At 36.1% G+C, this 23985-nt stretch overlaps 1 protein-coding gene across 3 annotated transcripts in view; it reads left to right on the top strand.

The window, feature by feature from the left end:
- Nucleotides 1-23660, top strand: part of LOC136040526 (LIM/homeobox protein LMX-1.2-like) — a 38478-nt gene extending 14818 nt beyond the window's left edge. The window contains exons 3-7 of one of the 3 annotated variants that reach the window (XM_065724703.1): nt 4727-4956; nt 7336-7463; nt 8409-8574; nt 18332-18400; nt 21505-23660. In XM_065724703.1, the coding sequence (XP_065580775.1) occupies nt 4727-4956; nt 7336-7463; nt 8409-8574; nt 18332-18400; nt 21505-21755 (844 nt within the window). In that variant the 3' untranslated portion in view covers nt 21756-23660. Of the gene's footprint in view, nt 1-4726; nt 4957-7335; nt 7464-8408; nt 8575-18331; nt 18401-21088; nt 21190-21504 lie in introns of those variants that run through there. The other 2 variants (XM_065724705.1, XM_065724704.1) reach the window with 2 other exon arrangements.
- The last annotated feature ends 325 nt before the right edge of the window (nt 23661-23985 follow it).

Here is a 23985-nt window from a genome sequence, read left to right as displayed (position 1 = left end):
ATTTGCTTATATCTGTTTTTTACCTTTTAACGAGTCAGACAAACATTTTGAGAGGGGGGGGGTGTTAAACCTGGAAGTTACCAGGCGGGTCTTTGCGGCAGCTACCAGACGGGCAACCATCCCTAAAGGTTTTAGTTATTTTTTAAAATGTCATTGAATCATAGGAATTATTCCTTTTAAGAAAACTTTTTGGTACTTGCCTATTACAGCGACCAGTGGCGATGCTTCGATCCAGTGGCGGTGCTTCGATTAGATCCATTATGATACAAGAAAGGCTTCAAGGACTGGCCACTCTCTCAGTTGAACTAACTAATTTATCTTAATTTCACCTTTTTGAAAGAAGTCACCAGTTGGCGCAAATCCAGAAGATGTCCTTAACTTCATCATGAGCAATGACTTGGACAGGCTACTCAGCAATGGCTTCAAGGACTGGCCACTCTATAAGTTGACCGAACTAATTTTTCTTAATTGCATCTTTTTGAAAGAAGTCACCAGTTGGTGCAAATCCAGAAAATGTCCTTACTTCATCATAAGCGATGACTTGGACTGGCCACTCAGCAATGGCTTCAAGGGCTGGTCACTCTATCAGTTGCACGAACTAATTTTTCTTCATTTCATCTTTGTGAAAAAAGTCACCAGTTCGTTCAAATCCAGAAGATGTCTTTAGCTTCATCATAAGCAATGACTTGGACTGGCCCCTCAGCAATGGCTTCAAGGACTGGTCACTCTGTCAGTTGAACGAACTAATTGTTCTTACTTTCATCTTTCTGAAAAAAGTCGCCAGTTAGTGCAAATCCAGAAGATGTCCTTACTTCATCATAAGCAATGACTTGGACTGGCCACTCAGCAATGGCTTCAAGGGCTGGCAACTCTATCAATTGCACGAACTAATTTAATCTTCATTTCATCTTTGTGAAAAAGTCACCGGTTCGTGCAAATCCAGAAGATGTCCTTAACTTCATCATAAGCAATGGCTTAGACTGGCCACTCAGCAATGGCTTCAACGACTGGCCACTGTATCAGTTGAACAAGAATTAGCAAAAGACATCGACTTGAACAAACTGGTGACTTTTTTCACGAAGATGAAATTACTAAAAATTAAATTGTAAAAAGTAGACCTTCTTTCTGCTAACTTTTCATTTTTAACATTTCCCTATAGCCTATGTAAACTTTTAGAAATAAAGTTATTTCTTCTGCAAACTTATTAGCTTTATTTGACAAGTTCGATTATATACGTAAAGAAATAAATGCTCTGACAATAAGGGTCTTGCTTATAGTTACCATTTATAATTATGGTTGTACTAGTAGCCACGCAGGCTAGATTTTCTTCGTTAAGTATTTTTTATATTGTTTGCATTTTTATGTGTAATTTCTGTCTGTAAATTATTATAATAGTCTCCTTAAGTGCAAAAAATGCATAAGAAGTGGTAATTTTGGGTTAAGGGTTCAGTTGAGGAGTAGAATAGAAACAAACAAAAATGTGAGGAAGGCGTGGGGGCGCAAAAAATTGTCTTGCCTAGGGCAGCAGAATAGGTTGCACCGGCCCTGGCAGCGACCACACTCAAGAAGTGAAGTTAGGTTAATCTTAAATGAAATTAAATATAAAAAAAACAAGTTTTTTAACTGAAAGTAAGGAGCGACATTAAAACTTAAAACGAACAGAAATTACTTCGTATTTGAAATAGGCTGTTTCCTCATCAACGCCCCGCTCTTTACGCTAAAGTTTGACTCTTTCTCTCAATTCTTCTTTTTAAAACAGTAAAAAACTTTAGCGTAAAGAGCGGGGCGTTGATGAGGAAGCAGCCTCTTTCATATACGAAGTAATTTCGGTTCGTTTTAAGTTTTAATGTCGCTCCTTACTTTCAGTTGAAAAACTTGTTTTTTTATTTAATTTCTGAACGTTTTTGAATCAATGCATGTTTTGATTTTGGCTTTCCGCAGAGGAATAATCAAAACGAAATTGGGATATTTTTTTTTTTTTTTGCTAAATGGCTTTCTCATAATTTTGATCGAATGATTTTGAGAAAAAAAAGAGCGGGTGAGGAAGCCTAGTTGCCCTACGATTTTTTGGTTAATTAAAAAGGCAACTAGAACTTTTAATTTTTTACGAATCTTTTTATTAGTAAAAGATTTACGTAACTTATAAATTAGCTTACGTAAAGAACTTTTGTATTCTCATGTTTTTGTTACATATATGATATCGTCGGTACCTCGCTCTTTACACTAAAGCTTAAATTTTGTCCCAATTCATTACGAATGACCCCTGAATCACAAAAGCCGTAGAATAAATAGTTGAAATTACTAAAAAATACTTTAGCGTAAAGAGCGAGGTATTAGAAGGAGGTGAGCCCCTCATATGGGTAATAATTTCTGTTTGTTTTAAGTTTTAATGCTGTTCCTTACTTCCAGCTGAAAAAAACTTTTTCATATTTATTTTTTAATTGTTTTTTTTTAATGCTAGTAAATCCTGCTCTCCCTTCATGGAAATTTTCTTCTCCCATGACAAATTCTCGATGGAAAGTTCCCCCAGCATATCCACCTCTTCTCAACACCTCCCCCAAACCAAAAAAATCCTCCTAAGAACGCCTGTATACTTCCCAATAACCATTACTATATGTAAGCACTGGTCAAAGTTTGTAACTTGTTGCCCCTCCCACGGGAACTGTGGGGGAGTAAGTCGTCCCCAAAAACATAGTTGTATGGTTTTTCGACTACGCTGAATAAAATGGCTATCTCAGAGTTTTGATCCGTTGACTTTGGGAAAATAATTAGCGTGGGAGGGGGCCTAGGTGCCCTCCAATTTTTTGGTCACATAAAAAGGGCACTAGAACTTTTCATTTCCGTTAGAATGAGCCCTCTTGCAACATTCTAGGACAACTGGGTCGATACGATCACCCCTGGAAAAAAAAAACAGGCTCGTAACTTTTGATGGGTAAGACTAAACTTGATTAAACTTATATTTTTAAAATTAGCATTAAAATGCGATTCTTTTGATGTAGCTATTGGTATCAAAATTCCATTTTTTAGAGTTTTGGTTACTATTGAGCCGGGTCGCTCCTTGCTACAGTTCGTTACCACGAACTGTATGATATACCATAATATGATGAAAATACAATGCTTTAGTAACAAAATTATAGAAAGTACATTAAAAAATTTTGAATACTGGCCGCCAAGTAAGTATTATACGAAATGCCTAACCTATTTTATACGATAATTATTCAACATAAAATACATACTTGGCTATCGCACTCAGGCTAAGCTAATTATTTCCCAATACACACATATAAACCGGTTTTACAGCAGATGAACAACTGTAAAATATTGGTGTGGTCACTACAAGATACAAGTACCAAGTTTTTCCTTCGAAACAAAATGGAGGACAAAAACTGTTTCTATGGACTGTCTTACAGAAAAGTCTCATTGTAGCCCAGCTATTTTCACTTATTTTCGCCCTTTATGAAATAGAATCCGTTTTTTTTTTTACCTATTATTTTAGCTGTTTTTCTTAGAAAAATAGATACAGTGCCGGTGCTTCATTTCATTCCATACAGGCCTAGGATGCTTAGATATCCCCTTTTTCATTGAAACTGTTCGTGCGATACAGTCTACATACCCTAGACCGTTTAGGCTGTTCTTTCATAGCATTAAATAAAAAGTAAAAAAAAAAAAAATCAGCTGTAAATAAAGGACCAACATTAAAACTTCAAATGAACAGAAATTATTCGGTATTTTATGGGGTAGCCCCCTCATATTTGGAATAAGTTCTGTTAGTTGTAAGTTCTAATATTGCTCCTCATCTTCAGTTGACAAATCTGTTTTTAAAATTTGGATTTTTGACCGTTATACAATTATGCCAAGAAATCCTGCCCCCCCCCCCCGGTAAAACTTCATATAAAATTCTCCCCGAAAAACTTCATCTCCACGGAAAGTTTTCCTCGAAGATAATCCACCCTCGAGAAACTACCCTCCCAAAAAAAAGTAATCTGTTGATATCCTAATAGTAAATACTATATGTGAACAATATGTGAATTGCGTAAGGTAAAACCCTTTCCGCAGGCTTTATTGGGGGCCATACTATCTCCAAAGGCATAGTCATTGGAACTTCCAACTCTGCTGAATCAAATGGCTAGCTCAAAACTTTGATAAGGTCTCTTTTCAGAAAAGGGGACGCGTATGGGGAGGGGGATGGTTGCCCTCCAATGCTTTTGGTCACTTAAAAAGGGCACTAGAACTTTTGATTTTGTTTGACGCAGCCGTCTCTGTAATTTTTGGGACCATTGATTTAATCAAATCTCCCTTGGGAAAAAATATATAAACACATATCCGTGGTCTTTTTTCTGGCAAAGAATACAAAATTCCACATATTTGCAGGTAAAAGCTTGAAACCTCTGCAGTAGGGTTCTCTGATAACCTGAATCTCATGGAGCGATTTTCATTAAGATCCCTTGACTTTTAAGGATTACCATCCCTTTTTTGAAAATCAGGCAAATTTACCAGAGCTTGTAGCTTTTGATGGGTTACATTAAACTTAGATCATTTTATATATTTGGAATCAGCATAAAAAGATAATTTTTTGATGGATTTCTTATAATTAAAATACCTTTTTTTCGAGGTTTTTGTTGGTACTGAGCCGAATATGCTGAATTTGTCCAAAGCACGTAAGCACAAACTTATTTCTTGACAGAAAAAAAAATGCAAGTCTTTGTTGAAACAAAAATTATTTTAGAATATTCAGCTGTCGCTGTGGAAGATGCGGTGATCAAATAATGCCACAAGAGCTAGTGATGCGGGCTGGCAGTCTTCCGTTTCACCTGGATTGTTTCATGTGCACTGCATGTGGAAGAGCTTTAAGAAGAGGGGATCAGTTCGTACTACGAGGTGGCCAATTAATTTGCAGAGCAGATTTAGAACGAGAGCTTCTTTTGCTCCATCAAGCCTCACCAGATGGACTACACGGTAAGAAGATTTTCATTGCCCTTAAAGTGATATTTTCAATTCCCAGGCACGACAGAGAAAGGTGGAGCTTGAAAGGGCACCCACAAGCCGGGACACACCGGGAGTATAACGGCAAAAAATGTGTTGTCTATAATATATTCTAAGGTTTTAAAAATGTCCTTATTTTGTGTCTCATTAAAAAGAAATTGTGTTTCATTAAACACAATGGGCAAATTTCCTGACTTACAAACCTTTTCGCATGGGCTGTGGGGGGTTATCTTATCCTTAAATACAGAGTTACTGGGCTTTTCAATTATGCTGTACAAAATGCCTATCTCAAAATGTTGATCAGATTACTTTTGGGGAAAAGGTGAGTGTGAGAGGGGCCAATTACCCTCCAATCTTTTTGGTCATGCATAAATTGTAGTAGAACTCCTAATTTGCGTTCAAATGAGCCCTTTCTTTATTTACTAAGACAAGTAGTTTGATGCGATTACCCCTGAAAAAAAAAAACAAACAAACACGCATCCGTGATCTCTCTTCTGATAATAAAAAAAAATACAAAATTCCACATTTTTGCAGATGGAAGCATGAAACCTCTAGATCAGGGCTCTTGGATACGCTGAATCTGATGGTTTGAGTTTCATTAATATTCCTTGACTTTTGGTTTTTTCCTCCTTTTTCGAAAATCATACAAATTTTCTCTGGCTCGTAGCTTTTGATGAATCTACGAAAATGGAATTTTGTATTCTTTGCCAAAAGAAATATAACGGATTCGTGTTTATTTGCTTGTTTGTTTTGTTTTTTCAAGGGTGATGGTATCAAACTAATGGTCCTAGAAAATCGGCAGAGGGCTCATTCGCACGGAAATTGAAAGTTCTAGTGTCCTTTTTGAGTGACCACAAAGACCTACACCAGCCCTTTTCCCCCAAAGTCTTATGATCGAAATTTCGATATAGTTATTTCGTTCAGCATAGTTGAAAGGTCCAAAACTATGCCTTTGGGGACAACATGATCCCCCACAACCCCCGAAGGCTGTAACTTGCGAAATTTGTCAGTATTGTTCACATAAACTGTTTGTTGTTGGTATGTATAGCTCATTGAAAATGGTGGGGGGGCACCCTCCTTTTCAATACCTCGCTCTTACCGCTAAAGTCTTGAGAAACTTAAAATTACTTCTAATTCAAATTCAGCGGCCTTTGTGTTTCAGGAGTCGTTCATAAGGAATTGTGACAAGAAGTGAAATTTTAGAGGAAGAGTGATATGATTGAGGAAGGGGTGGCCACCCTTGAATACGGAATAATTTCTATTCGTTTATAAGTTTTAGTTTTTCTCCATAATTTCAGCTTAAAAAAACCCCTTCCCCCTCAATGGAAAATTACCCCCATGAAAATTTTTCGGACAAAAATTTAAAATAAGTGACTCTTATTTTGGTTTTCTTAGACGAAAAACTGGCAATCTATAACCATTTATAACCCAAAACAAATCCTACGCCGCTTTCAAACTCAACAATAACAAGAGTTCTTATTCCGTCAGATTTATAAGACTTAGTGAAAAAGAAGCTTTGATTAACATTAGAATAACATTACATAGTTTTCTACCTAATGATTTTACTGATTTAATTTGAAAGAATCTTAGCCCCTTGTTTAGTATCTAACGAAAATACTGTTTATTGTTAGTCGCGGATTTTGGTGAGTGGCGAGCTTTTGAGTTAGGTTTTTTGGCTTTTAAAGTCTTTAATTCTATTTTGACTTTATCTTTTGTTTTTTCCAGTATTGTTAGATTTTTTAATTATTCCGGTTTGGATTTTTGTTTCTTTCTGCTTTCTGTGTTGTATATTTTTATTTTATTTTTTTTTTTTATCTATTTTATTTTTGAGCAATGCCGAGCAATTTTGCTCAGAAAATTCCTTAAAAATACTTTGAGTAATTTTTCTCAAAAGACGTGAACATGTTTTTTTCAAACTTTCTCTTATAGTGCTAAAGAGGGGAAGCTGTTCTCCCGAAATATACGTTTTGTTTCTTCCAGTATTTCCGTTAGCCTTAAAGAGCCCCATTCTCCTTTGTTTTCTATTCTTTGTTTTGGCTAAATGCAATTAGTCCATAAAAAAAAAAAAAAAAACAACAAAATACAAACAAGCAAGCAAATAAAAAATGCATCCATGAACATCCTTTTCGGCAAAAAAAAATACAATATCGCATTTTTCACACGCTCAATTTGATGATACAATTTATAACAAAATCGTTCGCCTTTTGAGGGATCCCTTTCACTTTTGATAATTTTTATTTTTTGAATCGGGCAAATTAACACAAATACTGTGGTAAACACAATTCTTCTATTATTCTTTCAATGCTTTTACAGAATACACATTCTTCTAATTTATTCTGACACTCATTTTAGATGATGAAGATGGACTACGCTCCCGGGACGGCAGGAGAGGACCAAAACGACCCCGAACAATTCTTACATCCTCACAGAGAAGACAGTTCAAAGCCTCATTTGAAATTAGCCCTAAACCCTGTCGCAAGGTAAATTCTATCGACTTTTAGCAATATTTCTTACAAATGTCCTTCACATTTGAAAGAGCCTTGGATCAAATAGTTCGTAGTAGCAAGTTCTTCATTTTTTGTATCCCAGATCCAAGACCAAATCAACATGGGCGAGGACCCTAAAGCGTCTATATACAAGATACGAAATTTCTTATTTTTCAACAGAATAATTAAAAAAAAATAACTTTCCAAAAAAGCATTTCTTAAAAATAATCATATTTTACGTTTTCAGTATCTCTTTAACTTAATTTGAGAATTTTGATGTCTTTTTCTTACACATATCGAACTTTTTGTATTTACATTATATTTATTATATTGAACTATATTTGCATTATATTTATATTTATTCATACTTGATGATTCATCCTACAAACAAGAAAACTAATGTGTTTTTTCTTAATCCCCCATGCCGTCAAATCTGTGTAAATATTATGATGCAATAAAGCGCATTCGTCATATTTCCTTTTTGTACTTATATAATTGCATTATATTTTTATATTTATTCATATTTACAATTCTCATATTTGCTTTTCATCCTACTAACAAGAAAACTAACGTGTTTTTTTTTCTATTCCCCACGCTGTCAAATCTATATAAATATTATGAAGCAGGTTATTTTTGTTGGTCGTTCTGGTAGAAGCTATATCTTTGAAATCCGTATCTTCTTCTTGAAATCCGTATTATCTTCACAATATATTTCTTGAATTTGAGGCATATTTCTCTACCCCCCCCCCTTTCTTCTTTGATATTCGTTGTCTCCTTCGTTTTCTTTTGTTTTCAAAGATAGTCCTTGATAATTTTCTCTAAGGGGAATTGAAAAAGTTGTTGGAAAAAGTATACTGTCTTATTTTACCTCTAAGAATGATCCTATACAGATGCGATATTTTGATAACCAGCTAATGAATCATTCATATTCGTTTACAGGTAAGAGAGGCACTGGCAAGAGAAACAGGTTTGAGCGTAAGGGTGGTACAAGTATGGTTCCAAAATCAAAGAGCGAAAATGAAGAAATTACAAAGGAAAGCCAAACTTGAGGCCGATCGAAACAGCTCAAAAAGCTCAGACCCTGATAGTTTGAAATCTGAAAAAAGTAAGTTTTATCATTTCTTACCTTACTTTTCCAAGGCCATAAGCGCTTAACAAAGACACCAAAATAGTGCTAACAAATGTCTGGTTTAAAATTGCACCGCCATAAAAGTGAAAATGCACCAAAACCATCATTTTCTTGTAAAACGTGCCGAATGAATGATTTAAAAAAAAAGCGGTGCAATGCGCAATTTAAAAAATTAACGCGCAACCGACAAAAAAAAATGCGTCCAAATGGCACAAATGCGCCCGAACTGGCAACTCTGTGCCAGAAAAAACACACATAGGTACTACTACTACTAGGATTTCACTGGAGCACCAAGCCACCTGAAGTCACTACAGCTAAGCACACTCTTCCGCCATCCCAGTCTATTCAAATCCACCCTCTTTAAAAGCTCCTAAGAAGCTCCAATTTCCCTTAAATCCTTCCTTACATCCTCATCCTCCCCACTCTTGGACGTACTACTTTTCTGTTGGCCCTAGATGGTTGGCTGAGAAGGGCGATCGTTGGTGATTCGTTTTCCTTCATCCGCAAAATGTCTCCCAGTCATCTCAACTTTTCATTTATTGTAGCCAAAGAAAGCAGGCTAGAACCATATTTGTTACACAGAGTACTGTTTGAAATGGGGGCAGTGAGATGGTTACCCAAAAGAACCCGTAGATAATTCCTCTGGAAAACATCTAACAGCTCGTTCTTCGTCCTCCATCTTTCCATACAACTAGGTTCGGATTTTTTTTTATAGAATTTGGACTGTCGGAGCCTTTGGTTCCATTCCTCGATTCCAGACCCCTACAATAGTTTTCACTTATCCAGCACTGCCCTCTTTTCACTACTTTCACTACTTGACGCTCCTCAGCAAGTACTAACCTGTAGTTTTAGATTACCCAGCGACAACAGCACAAAAATGTATCCCTTTATTCGACACAATATAAATACTAAACTATACACAATAAATAAAAATTTGCACCATTCCTTCAGCTCATATGGCTGTGTATTCGCTATTCTAGTAACTGTTAGACTATTTATTTCTTCATGAAATGGTAATTTGACATACCAGGTTTTTTTGTTGACCTAAAAATGAGACAAAAAAAAAAGGTAAAGGATACGGAATTAGACTTTACAGTCTGTACCGGCGGTGCTGATCTCCGTTTCTTGGCCCTTCAGCCAGGAAGTGCAATGGGGGGTTGGGGGCCAGCCATCCTGTGCTTTCGCACACCCTTCCTGTTTACCTTCCCCAGATTCCTCCAGGTACCCATTTAGAGCTGGGTCGACTCTGGCTAAGCTTATAGAGTCACACCACTGACCCCCGTCCCAAACTGAAGAATTGGGTACACTGGGATTCGAACCCACGTCCTCTCAGACGAAGGATCCCGAATCCAGCGCACCAACCCACTCGGCCAGGACGGCTTTTAAAGGATTTAAATCCTTTAAAATCCGTTATATTAAGCCCCTGCAACTTCTGGTTCGATACGGCCATCCCTGGGAAAAATAAAATGAAAAAGCGACACAACATAACAGTTGTGATACGCTGCTAAAATGTGGGCTAAACTTCCTCAGTTTCCAAGGTGGGGTACAGTAAGCTTTTAATTTTAAAATCGATTAGTTCGATTTAGAATTTGTATTCCTTGATATTTTACCTTTTCTTGGCTAAAATTGATATTTCATGTCGCAGGGTAATTTGTTATGGGATAACCTCTATTTTCATTTCCGTTCAAATAAGCCTTCTTCTGAAGTTCTCGGACCACTGGGTCTACATGTTCACCCTTAAGAAAAAACCTAAAAAAATGAGAAGCCCCAGTACTAATCCCGTACTTTGCTTGTTGCTCAATGTGGGGTCGCGTAAACCTATGTTCTGGGGTTTTTGATAATGGTAATTTCGATAGTGTACTTTTTATTTGGATTTGGCATTACTTTTGACAGGTTTTGGATCTTTTTTTTTAATTTTAAGAAATTTCATTTCATAAATACAAATCATGGTTCAAATTAATCTGAATGCAAATTAATATTTGCAAGACCATTTTCTTTTTAAAATCACTGTTACAAGGCAGCCTGCTGTAAAGGCCGTTCCATTTCGGCTACTGGGCCATGGTTCGTTCTTAATTAGAGAGGTTCGTTCTTAATTAATTAGGTTAATTAATTAATTAATTCGTTCTTATTACTGCAATCATGATTATGTTCCTGCATTTCCTGCGTGTAAATAAATTAGTCACAAAACCCGTCGAAAGCCAGGCATAAAAAAAAAAAATACCGATCTTCGACCTCCCCCCCAAAGAAAAGCAATCCCCCTAGTCAGGGTTAGATTCACACTTCAGAAGCATTCCACGGAGAAATTTGGTTTTATCTACCAATTTTATAGCCTCACTGATTAGCAAGGCGTTAAGGACACTTAAAAGATTATATAAGATTGGTCAAAATATTTTAAGAAGTTCTTCAAAAAACTTTACCAAAACACATTTGCAGATTTCAAAAAGGTCAAAAACAAGATGCATATAATAATAAAAATAAAGATACACAGAGCATAGAATGCATTGTTATGTCCCAAGTGAAAAGGTCTATCTTAATTTAATCTAAATGTAAGTTTTATTCGAATATAAAATTGAATTCAAATGAAAATCCCCCCCCATCAGATGTAGTCCTTAGTAGCAATCAAATGCAAATTGGATCTTGGTTTCTAAAGCATTCCACTGATAAATATTGGCTTGAACCACCTGTTTAATAACCTTACTGATTGGCTTAGTGTTACGGATATTTACAAATTGAAAAATGTAGTTTCCCAAAGACTCTTTAAACGTTCTTTAAGAAGCTTTACTAAAACACATTTGCAGATTTCTAGTAGGTCCAAAAAGATCGATATAATAATTTTGAAAAAGATGCACTGAGCATAGAGTACATTGTTATGTCCCAAGTGAAAAATACATCATATTCTAATTTAAATGAAAATTTTAAAACTTGTTCGACTTAGAGGTAAATGAAGCCAACTTTGTCCACTCATAGCTATTCTTTACTGTTTCCTTTCAAGAAAACACGGAAGATTCTTATCGAATATTGTTTTCTGAATTTGTTGATTACAAATCTGAATTAAAAAAAAAAAAATATTATACGGCTGTTCCTACCACAATCACCGAGACTATGGATCTATATCCCAGCTATTAATCACCGTAAAATATAATTAATAAAAACTATCAGCAAACATTACTACTTTTGATATGCAAAACAAGTGCGTCAATTAAAAAAAAGAGCAGAAATTAAACTGAACAATCTGTTCCAAGTGTATTTTAGCGCAGTGTCTTGTCGTTTTTGCTCTTCCGGGCTTCATTCCGAAGGTTTTTTGTAGCTTGTGTAATATTTTACTTTTTTTCACTATTACTCCATGCAGTACAACGGGTAATAAATATCATATATACTACTACTACTACAAATAACTCACTGCAGCACCAAGCCACCTGACGCCAACAGAGCTACGCACGCTCCTCCTCCAACCCAATCTATTCATGGCTTCCCTCTTTACACCCTCCCAGGAAGTTCCCATTTCCTTTAAATCTTTATTTCTGACATTCTCCCACCCCAGACGAGGACGACCTGCTTTCCGTTTAGCCCCAGACGGATGGCCAAATAGGACAATCTTCAGCAGTCTGTCATCCTTCATCCGTAGAACGTGGCCTAGCAATCTCAACCTTTCTTTCATTATAGCCCCAGAAAGCGGGATTGAACCACACTTTTCGTACAACCTACTGTTTGAAATACGGTCTGTCAGCCGGATACCCAGAACAATCCTTAGGCAGTTTCTCTGGAAACATCCAGTAATTTTTCATCCGCTTTTCGGAGCGCCCATGCTTCAGAGCCATATTTGACCGCTGTCATCTGTAGCTTCCAATATTCTAATCTTGGTTTGCAGACTTATCTTCCTATTCTTCCCAACTTTTTTTAACTGAGAAAAAACACGCTGAGCCTTGGCTATTCTACTTTTAACATCGTCACTGATCCCACCGTCTTTACTAATAATTAAATAAAAAAAACTAGTTTTTTTTTAACTGAAAGTAAGGAGCGACATTAAAACTTAAAACGAACAGAAATTACTCCGTATATGAAATGGGTTGTCCCCTCCGCAATCCCTCGCTCTTTACGCTAAAGTTTGACTCTTTGCCACAATTCTACTTTTTAAAACAACTAAAAACTTTAGCGTAAAGAGCGTGGGACTGCGGAGGGGACAACCCATTTCATATACGGAGTAATTTCTGTTCGTTTCAAGTTTTAATGTCGCTCCTTACTTTCAGTTAAAAAAACTAGTTTTTTTTATTTAATTTCTGAACGTTTTTGAATTAATGCATGTTTGATTTTGGCTCTCCGCGCATAAATTATTGAAATGAAATTAGTATATTAGTTTTTTTTTGGCTAAATGGCTTTCTCTTAGTTTTGATCAGACGATTTTTGAGAAATAAGGGGTGGGGAAGGAGGCCTAGCTGCCCTCCAATTTTTCGGTTACTTAAAAAGGCTACTAGAACTTTTAATATTCAACGAACGTTTTTATTAGTAAAAAATATACGTAACTTAAGAATTAACTTACGTAACAAACTTTTATATTTTTATATTTTTATTATGTGTACGAGGGGGTTTGTACCCTCGTTAATACCTCGCTCTTTACACTAAAAAGTAAGTTTTGTTCCAATTCTTTAAGAATGACCCCTGAATCAAATAGGCCGTAGAATAAATAGTTGAAATCACTAAAAATATTTTAGCATAAAGAGCGAGGTATTTATCTCCTCCCAAATACCTCGCTCTTTATGCTAAAGTATTTTTAGAACCCTTCATATGCGTAATAATCTCTGTTTGTTTTAAATTTCAATGCTATTCCTTACTTTCATTTGAAAAAACGTTTTCATGTTTATTTTTTCATTGTTTTTTTTTTATAGTAATGCTAGAAAATCCTGCGCCCTTTTCATTGAATTTTTTCCCCCATGGCATATTTCTCCAAGGAAAGATCCTCCCACATAGCCCCCTCCCTCAACCCTACCCCCAAAACCAAAAAAATCCCCCTGAAAACGTCTGTACACTTCCCAATAACCATTATTATATGTAAACACTGGTTGAAGTTTGTAACTTGCAACCCCTCTCCCAGGGACTGTGGGGGAGTAAGTCATCCCCAAAAACATAGTTATTAAGATTTTCGACTATGCCAAACAAAATGGCTATATCAAAATTTTGATCCGTTGATTTTGGGAAAAAATGAGCGTGGGAGGGGGCCTAGATGCCCTCCAATTTTTTTGGTCACTTAAAAAGGGCACTAGAACTTTTCATTTCCGTTAGAATGAGCCCTCTTGCGACATTCTAGGACCACTTGGTCGATACGATGACCCCTGGGGAAAAAAAAACAAAAAACAAACAAACAAGCAAACACGCACCCGTGATTTGTCTTCTGGCAAAAAATGCAAAATTCCACATTTTTGTAGATAGGAGCTTGAAACTTCTACAGTAGGGTTCTCTGATACGCTGAATCTGATGGTGTCATTTTCGTTAAGATCCTACGACTTTTAGGGGGTGTTTCCCCCTATTTTCCTAAATAAGGCAAATTTTCTCAGGCTCGTAACTTTTGATGGCTAAGATTAAACTTGATGAAACTTATATATTTAAAATCAGCATTAAAATGCGATTCTTTTGATGTAGCTATTTATATCAAAATTCAATTTTTTAGAGTTTTGGTTACTATTGAGCCGGATCGCTCCTTACTACAGTTCGTTACCACGAACTGTTTGATACTGCCAAGGTAAGGGAAGCTGCCCACCTGATCAATCTTTTCGTTACCCAACGTCACCTTTTCGTCTTCACTTATTCCTAGCCTTAGTACCTGAGTTTTCTTAACATTAATTTTCTAACCTATTCTAGCACCCTCAACTCGCAAACCTTCTAAAAATTAATTCCTTTTGCTCATACTTTCATCTAATATGCTTAAATCATCAGCATAATCTAAGTCCAGGAGAGTTCTTCCTCCCCATTTGATTCCGTGGTCTCCAATTGCCTTTCATGTGCTCTTTTAGACAAAGTCCATCAAAATGATCCATATAAAGGGGGATAGAACCCAACCCTGCTTAACTCCTGATTTAATACAAAACCAGCAGCTAACCTCATTTCCTACCTTAACCGCAGTAGTATTATTCTCGTACATAGCATAAATCACTTTAATGTATTTGTCTGGTATACCAACCAAGGATAAGACCTTAGCTAAAGCTCTTCTACCAACAGAATCGAACGCTTGCTCATAATCTATAAAACTGAGGACCAAAGGTGTTTGACAATGAAGGCACTTCTCAATTATTAACCTAAAAGTGAAAATTGAGTCGACACGACCTTTATCTTTTCTAAAACTGCACTGTTTTTCTCTTAAAACTTTGTCCACAGCATCTCTCAATCTAAAAAGTATCATATTACTAGGTAATTTGCTGCTTACAGAGACCAGACTAATGCCTATAGAATTACGACACTCACTCTTGTCACCTTTCTTATACATTAGTTTAATTCAGGTTTTCATTAGGTACTTCAGATTATAAGGTACTACCCCTTTTTTAAAACTCATATTCGTAATCTTCATTAGCTTATTTCTAACCGCAGAGCCACCATATTCAGGAAACTTATTTATCATACTATCAGCACCTGGAGCCTAATTATTTTTTAATCGTTTTAGTACTGTTTCTAATTCTTCCTCACAAAACATATCTTCCTTCACGTTCATGGTATAACAAACCTTTTCATTTTCATCTATATCTTTTCCTGCAACTGTATCTCGGTTTAGCACGCTCTCAAAATATTCCGCCCACCTCTCTTTAACTCTTTCCTTATCATTAATGTGGCCCTATTCCTATCTTTAATTGGGACTAGTCCGGGTTGAATACTCCCTCTCAAGTTTGAGAGGCCTGAAAAAAAACCTAAAAGAGGCTCATGCCAGATTTGCCTCTCACTCACTCGGACTATCTGTTATGGCTTTTTCTACAATTTGCCATGACTTGATGCCCACAATTACTGAGTGTATGTTTAAATTTTCATCAAGTAATACTAACAAAGGGAATCCCCCTACATTTTTAAAAAACTACCTTTTTGGGGGAGTTTTCGAGACAGAGGAGGCGAAAAATTTCCACCCTCCCCCAAGAAAAGATTATCATGAATTGGCGGCAGTATTCCAATCATGCTTAAAGTATTTTTCCCGCCATCCAAACAAAATAGTTAGCTGACATTTTGTTGGAAATTTTTACTAACAAATCGAATCATTGCTGGACAAAATTGTTGGAGTATTTCTAGCGCAACATACTAACGTAGCAAAGAAAGATGACTAGTTTCTATGCTTACAACATTGATAGAGTTTAAGACTGCTAATTTTACTTATATTCAGCTTGTATTTTTTTCTGCCTTAAGGTCGCACTGGTCCCACAAACAATCCCTGAAATTTTCATGATTATATCCAAGCTTGTTGTTTTTAAATTTTTCACATAATTAGTATTTGTCTGCGAATTATCAGGAAACAATTACTGTTTCTGCCGTCGAACAAAAATTACCAACTACCATTGTTTCTGCCGTCGAACAAAAATTACCAACTACCATTGTTTCTGCCGTCGAACAAAAATTACCAACTACCATTGTTTCTGCCGTCGAACAAAAATTACCAAATTACCATTGTTTCTGCCGTCGAACAAAAATTACCAACTACCATTGTTTCTGCCGTCGAACAAAAATTACCAACTACCATTGTTAGCTATCAACTGGATGGCGGAAAAAAGTTCTGTATAATCTACCATTCTAAAGCCTTGAAATTCCCTCCTCCACCTGAACTTATCATACAAAATATGTGAAATACAGTTGGAATTTGTAAGGAAAAATGCCTACTTTAAAGCTCGACCCCCTCCCATCTCCAACATAGACCAAGTGGTGGTTCTGGTCTCTTTTGTGCTCAGAGCAAAATCTTGATTAGCCCCCCCCCCGTCTCTCAAAAAATTTCAGGCCAAGTTTTAGCAAAAAATTTTCATTTATTAAGAAAATTTTCATTTATTAACAGGATTTTTCCTTAATTTAAATATGGCTTTTCTTACTTTGTATGAAAAAGATATGGGAGAAACGAAATTTTTTGACTCAATTTGTTTATTCTTATTGCCAACTGCGTCCTCTTTACTTTACTTTAATAAAAATAAAATTCCAAAAATCATGAAATGGTTAAAATTTTAGATTTAGAATGTTGCAACCCTAAATTTCTACGCCCAGGGCAATTGCTCCCCCCCTTTAAAACCATATCTGCCTAGACCCCGCTTGAACTGAAATTTTCACGACGTCAAAAACTTTAGTTAAATTTTAAACCAATAAACCTTTTGACACAAGGACACAGTCAAAGACAAACACAAACATGACCATTAAGGTTATTTCATACACTTCCTCCAATAAATCACCCCGTGTCTAATCGTCCCAGGGGCTCCATCACCCCCAAATAACATTTGACTCTTAGCGTTGTAAGATTACGTCGTCAGTTTTTCATGCATGTAATGGATACTACCGGGGAGGGTGAATAATTAGCCGTGAAAGCGTGATCTAAAGGGGCTTGTACATTATGTCACTTCATGTACACCAGATGAAAAAGGAAACATGGATGGCAACGATGCCACTCTTTAAGATTATTCCAAAGAACTTTAAATTGTAGGACTGAGCTTAGGATCTTAGGAGAAGTACATATACTAAATATTGCCTTCAAAAAGTATTTTCAGTATGTATGGATTATTATTGTTGAGCAAGGTAGGACTTTTTTAAAACCTTGGGATTTCTTCGCAAGTGAAACTCGGGGTACTGATAAGTTTGTATCGGCCAGGAGCACACCTAGAACAAAATCTTGGGTGGGGGGCAATGTGACAAGGGTGCCAATAAGCAAAATCTTGGGGGCGGGGGAATGTGACAAGGGCGCCAATAATTGACCAAATTATCAGAAAAAAGAGTGAAAAAACCGAGAGGATACCAGGAAATCTTAGGGAACCCGGGGGGTACACCCAAACTTCTGGATCTGCCAGTGGTACCGGCAACCATATACCACGGAAAGAAAAACGAATAGAGGCATAGAAGTTGGACCAAGCACTGAATATGGTACAAAAAGTCCCTTGACGACATATTACATTTCACACTTCTTCAGTCATACTTAACTACGTACGAAGGGGTACGGCCTGGTGGAATGACCTCCCCTTAAATCCTAAATTTTCTTGAGTATCTGGGCACTTTTTATTCAATTTATCAAATGAGTTTTTTTTATTGTATTCAGTTTTTCTGAAAGTAGTTATAAAAGTGTAAGGGCCTTTAACGGGAGGCCAAGGTTAAAGGCTGAAATTTGGATGTAGAGGAGACAGAATCTAACGTTAAGTGTTATTATATTACCAATAAGTGTTGTTTATACTTACGAGTGACAGTGAGTAACTATTGTGGTCACCTGGAGGAAGGAGGCGGCAGATCAGGCAAACATCTCACTGGACGATAAAAAAAAGTTTTAATATTTAAAACTTGCTTTTCTGGAAAAATATTTATCCTGCTTCTCCCCTTCCTTTATTTTTTGTAGCTCCTACCAAGCCTGCTTTGCCTCCAGGTATTCATCGTCCTTCTTGTCAATGTCTCCAGTTTTATCTCGTTGTCCTTTTGCCTCCAGTTAGGGTGAAGAGACTTAATTCGAGCCCCCTTGGGGTGAATAATTGGCTATGAAGCGTGTTCCCCAGTTTTTTGTTCTTCTGGTGACAAACAATATTGTTTTCAGGTGGTTACGTTTCCTCTGGTGAACAGACAGGAGAGGGAGGAGCAAATGGACGCCCATTTTCACCCCGAGGTAAATTAATTGTTTTCATAAAAAGGGAAAAAGTTAATCTGTCTTTTCTTTTTTGTATGAGGGAAAGAGACATTGACACTGTGATTGACTGTAATTGAGGATTATTTTTTTTTGAGTCTTAGTGGATTTCAGTAAAGCCTACAAACGATATTAGCTGTCCCTTTACACTTTTACATTTTTACATTACACTACATTTCCCTTTTACATTTCACTTTCACTTTTACATTTCACTTTCCATTTTTTACATTACACTTACATTTCCCTTTACACTCTCTTTGTCTAAAGCCTCAAATGAATTAAAAACAGTCAAAAGGATAAAGATCCTCCAGAACCATGGCTCTGGAGGGAACCATGGTTCTGGAGCACATAGGCGGTAAAACCAACGTCTCAGTTGCTTGGTCTTTTTTTACGGAGGCAGATATGAACTCAATCTAATAAAGAAAAATACTTTTTGAATTCATACTTCACATGAACGTAAGAAAAAGGTGAAGAATACGGTATTGGACTTTACAGTCCCTAACGCCAGAGCTGATCACCGTTTCATGGCCCTTCAGTCCGGAAGTTAAATCAGGTGCTGGGGGCCAGCCTCCCTGCATTTCGCACACTTTTCCTGTTTACCTTCCCCAGATCCCAATTAGAGCTGGGTTGACTCTAGCTGAGCTTACATAATCATGCCACTGATCTTCGTTCTAAATCTAATAACCGGCGACACAAAACCCGAATTCCCTGTTGTCACAAACAAAGGATTTCAAGCCTAGCGTGCTAACCACTCGGCTAGGACGGCTTAACGGTCGTTCAGCTAGGAACCACCACTCAAATAAATGGCAACCGAGGAGATATTATGATAAATTTATTGTTATCAAAAAATTCGTTGTAATGAACTATAATTGAGGAGCCAATCCGGCTGTTAGTGACCGAAACTCTAAAATACACAGAAAAATAGTTCTTTTTTTATAAAGATTCTTAATATATAAAATCCAACTTTAATCTTACTTATCAAAAGCTATAAACCTGAGAATATTTGCTGGGTTTTCAAAAAAGGCGGGGAAACACCCTTAAAAGTTAAGCGATCTTAATGAAAATTGTACCATTAGGTTCGCTTTATCAAGGAACTCTACTGTAGTTGTTTCAAGCTCCTATGTGCAAAATAACGAATTTGCATATTTTTTTTCCCAGAAGAAACATCGTGGGTACGCGTTTGTCTTTTGTTTTTTCCTAGGGTAACCGTATCGAACCAATGGTTCTAGAGGGTCGATAGCAGGATCATTTGAATAGAAATTAAAAGTTTTAGTGCCCTTTTTAAGTTACCATAAAGATTGTGCCATGGTAAAGCTGTATTTTCTGCCATTTTGTGGCATAAAACTAAAATGTTACCCCAAAGAGCACCAATTTGCTATCAACTGAAAATTCTAAGATAGCCAATCGTTTTAAAATTCATGAGTGACTACATATTGGGCTACCCAATTGCAGAGGAAGTAATGCCGCATGTTAGTGCATTCGTTCCTGAACAGTTACGTAGTTCATACAAGTTAAATGGGTTATACGGATGGATATTTTCTTAATGCTGGATTTAACTTTTTGGAAATGAACAGTTTTTCAATATAAATAAAGAGCGTAGGTATAACTCAAAACGAGCAAAGACAACTGCTTCGTAACTTACCACTTACCACTTACCACTGCTTAAGTTCCATCCGCCTTCGAAGGTCGTCTTGGGGATACACTTTATAGCGCCACTTGTGTCCACATGTATCAACAACAGCACCACTAAACACTGCCACAAAACATAACGTATAATATTTTGTACAATAGAAACTAAGACTGCCTATTGAGGAGGAGAGTGATGAGGGAATTCCTCCTCCCCAGAATCATTCCCTCCTGGACCTAGAACAATACCTGTTTTTGGTGTTTTCATTGAAAAAATAGGAAAAACAAAATCCTCCCTCCCTAAATCATAAAACACATTTTTTGTATCCTTATCAAAAATAAACTGAAAAAATCCTTGTCTCTGTTCCTATATTTTTGTATTTAATCCTTTGAAAATAGAATATTCATACTTTTATGCTCGAGTTATTCATTTCAACAAAGCACTAAAATTCAAAAATGTGAGTTGAAAGAGGTTAATTTTCACATGGTTGAGTTGAGTAAGGCTTAGATGCATGGTATTGACTTGACTTGCATAGGGAGTTATATTGGGTCGAGTTGAAGGATGGCTCGGTTGAATGAGAATTGAAACGAACAGGACAGAAAATTGGCATTTACACTGAATTGAGTTAAATGGGAGTTGAGTTGAAAGGGGCTGAGTTAAACGGTTGCACATCTGTATATACTGTTTGCACATCTGTATATCTATATTCTCCTATTTTTCTTTTGAAGTCATTCCGATTAATCTTCACCATACTCACGGACACAGGGGTGGGGATGGGGAAGCCGGGGTGTCTGATCAGCCTAAATATATAGAATCAATTTCTGAATTCTATGGATTTGCTTAATTGTTCAGATGACAAACTATAATATTATGCACAAGTAATACACAATTTTTATATAAATATTTTTTTTAACATGTTAATTTTTTTGTTCAGTATTAATGTATTGATATTTTTATATTAACATTAATATTATACACAAGTAATCATTAATTACGCAAGTAATTATCACATATAAATAATACATTAATCTTTTTTCTTGCAGATGATGACTTTCCTTCAAGTCCTGTTTCATTTTTCATTCTTCATTTTTCATTTTGCCTGCTATTTATGGTTGTTATTTTCCGCTAGTCCCAATAATTAGGGAACTGCCCTCTGCTTGGGCCATTAGTCCTTACTACTGGCAAAAATTTTACAGAGGCAACATTTCACAGAGGCAGAATTGCCATTTGACATTGGGGTTAAGTTCTAGTTTATGGGTTTTATGCTATCATGGAATGAAATTGAATTAGATGAAACTCTCAGGAATGCGTCAAGAGCCTTAATAAACCCCAGGAAAGATATTTGAAATGCCTATTTCAACTTTATAAATGATATTTTTATATTAACATTAATATTCTACACAAGTAATTAATTACGCAAGTAATTATTGTATATAAATAATACATTTTTTTCTTGCAGATGATGACTTTCCTTCAAGTCCTGTTGATAGTTTCTGCGGCTCTGATTTATCTCTTGATGAAAGTTCTGGATTTGAAGACTACGAAGGGCCAACTAGCGGACCAGATCAGCTGATATCGTCCACTTCACCCAGCGCATGTGCAGCTGCTAGTCAGTCTCATCCACTACAGTCAAATTACCAGCAACATTTAAACCCCATTGACAAACTTTATTCAATGCAAAATTCATATTTTCGCATAAATCCGATGTGAACGTACCTTCAAATACTCGTTGTTTATCTGTTGACCTAGTTCTGAACAGCTTAAATATGGTGACGGCATGTTCCTATTCGCCACTCAAAAAGAGAAGATTCATATACGTGTATAGAGATATGTTACAATCGTAGACGCATTGAGTTACGCTAAAGTATAGACAGGGTGTGTTCTGGCGAGATTCTGGCACTTTTTTTTCTCCCACGCCACAACCAAAAGCTTCCTAATATGTTTGAGAGGCGTTTCAAGCATGCAAAACTGGTTATTTAGGTGTAGCCAAGGACTAGTAGCCAAGGACATACCCAGAGATGGGGAGGGGGTTACGGGTTCTGCCTCCCCCTCTCCCCTTGAAAATTTTTGTTTGACTCGTAAAAACGTAAAAAAAAACTTATTAGCAAATTTATTATGTGCTTTTAAAGTTTTTTTTGTCAACCTCCCCCTCCAAAAAAAAAATCTGGATACGCCATTGTTGGTGGTTGTTTGCAAATTTTTAACTTGGGGCTCTTGGGTTAAAATTCACTATTTAAGACTTAGGTTTGGCACTGCAGTCCTAATTTGTTTTTTCAACAAAAAAAGAAAATAAGAAAGGTGAAAATTGGCAAAACCTTGAGCCTATCATTGCTATGAATAGGACACACAACAAAAAGACTAGTTTTTAAGCCAAAAAATTGACTATCATAATTTGACTACTTGAAAAAGCTTCCTAACTTTCTAATTTTATTGAGTTTTACGTTCTATGAGTTCTTAAGAAATTACGATGAGCATCGGTCGCTTAAAAATCAAAGGTACAAGTCTCCAAATGTACAATTGTGCAAAAAAAAAATTTTCCAATTTTAGAATTTGAAGAATTTCTAAGAATTCTTAAGAAATTAAAACGAACATTAGTCATCCCAAAATTAAATTTATGAGCCTCCGAGTGCAAAATTATACCAAAAAAAGTTTACTAAGTTTTTGAGTTTTAAAAGTTTAAGTCCTAAGAATACATAAGACATTATTAGAAACATCAGTCATCTAAAAATCATTTGTAAGAGTTTCTTAATGCAAAGCTGTACCGAAAATCAAAGTTTCCGAAATTTTGAATTCGAGAATCGATATTTAAAGTCCATCGACTAGAGGGAAAATTTCGGTAAACTATTTTGAAAGACATTATGTGACGTCTCAGATTATTAATTTTTGACACGGAAATTTTAGGGGCGTAAATTTCAACCAAATAATCTAATATTTATATAATCCTTTTTTAATTTCGTATTTTTTTTAATAAAGTAGAGGACGCAGTTGGCAGGACAAGTCAAGATTTTGCTTCGGGTGCAAGAAAGGCCTCTACCGCCACTACTTAGGCTGAACTTTTAAATTTGAGGAATATAAACAAAAAAATAACGTCTCTAGACGCTTCAAGGGATTGTAAAATATTATACTAATTATAGAATGTAAAATATTTTCAAGGATTTCAACTTTAATCCTAATGGTTTATTATAAAATACATCTTAATTTTTTCAGGGATTCAAATTGTTCATCAGAGTTCATTTTAGATTACAAAAAAAGCAGGAAAATAATCAAAATTTGTTTCTCCGGGCGCAAGAGGGGCCAGAATCGGCACAGAATAGGAGACATCTGGTTGTTTTTCGGATAATATTATCCGAAATATGATCGGATGATCATATTTCGGAAAATATGATCAATAGATAAATAAGGGACATTTAAATTAGAGCCTTGAAAAATTACATGAATTTCGCGGCAAATGTAATTGCAAAAATGATCTGTTTTTGTTATGTATTTGTGAACTATTATAATTATTTCGTTATTATTTACGTATATTTGTATTCTAGTCAAGCACTATATTTTGAAGAGTAACAATACCAAATGTACCTAGTCATCAAAAATAAAAAGATTTTTCAAACTCTGAAACTTGATCTTTTCTTAGAACTGTCTTGTTAGGAGACATAACGCACAACAATGGCTAAGGCACTAGCTTCATGGGCATCGATAGAATTTTTTAAAGGAAGGGGAGACAAGAGACCTACAAGTATTTTCCGAAAAGGGGGAGAGGGGATGAAGTTTCTTCTGATTTCAAGGATAGTGTTTCTGTGGAAATTTAATTTTGAATATTTATTGGAAATTTTGCAATTTTTACATAACTTAGCTAACAAAGGAGAATGGGGGCCAAAGCTGTTGATCACTGCACAAATAAGGCTTCAAGTACTTATGTTGGGTTTCCATTTGGCATTTTGAA

The sequence above is a fragment of the Artemia franciscana genome, chromosome 21, assembly GCF_032884065.1.
Source record: "Artemia franciscana chromosome 21, ASM3288406v1, whole genome shotgun sequence".
Classification (NCBI taxonomy): Eukaryota; Metazoa; Arthropoda; class Branchiopoda; order Anostraca; family Artemiidae; genus Artemia; species Artemia franciscana.
This window is presented reverse-complemented; position numbering and strand designations above follow the sequence as displayed.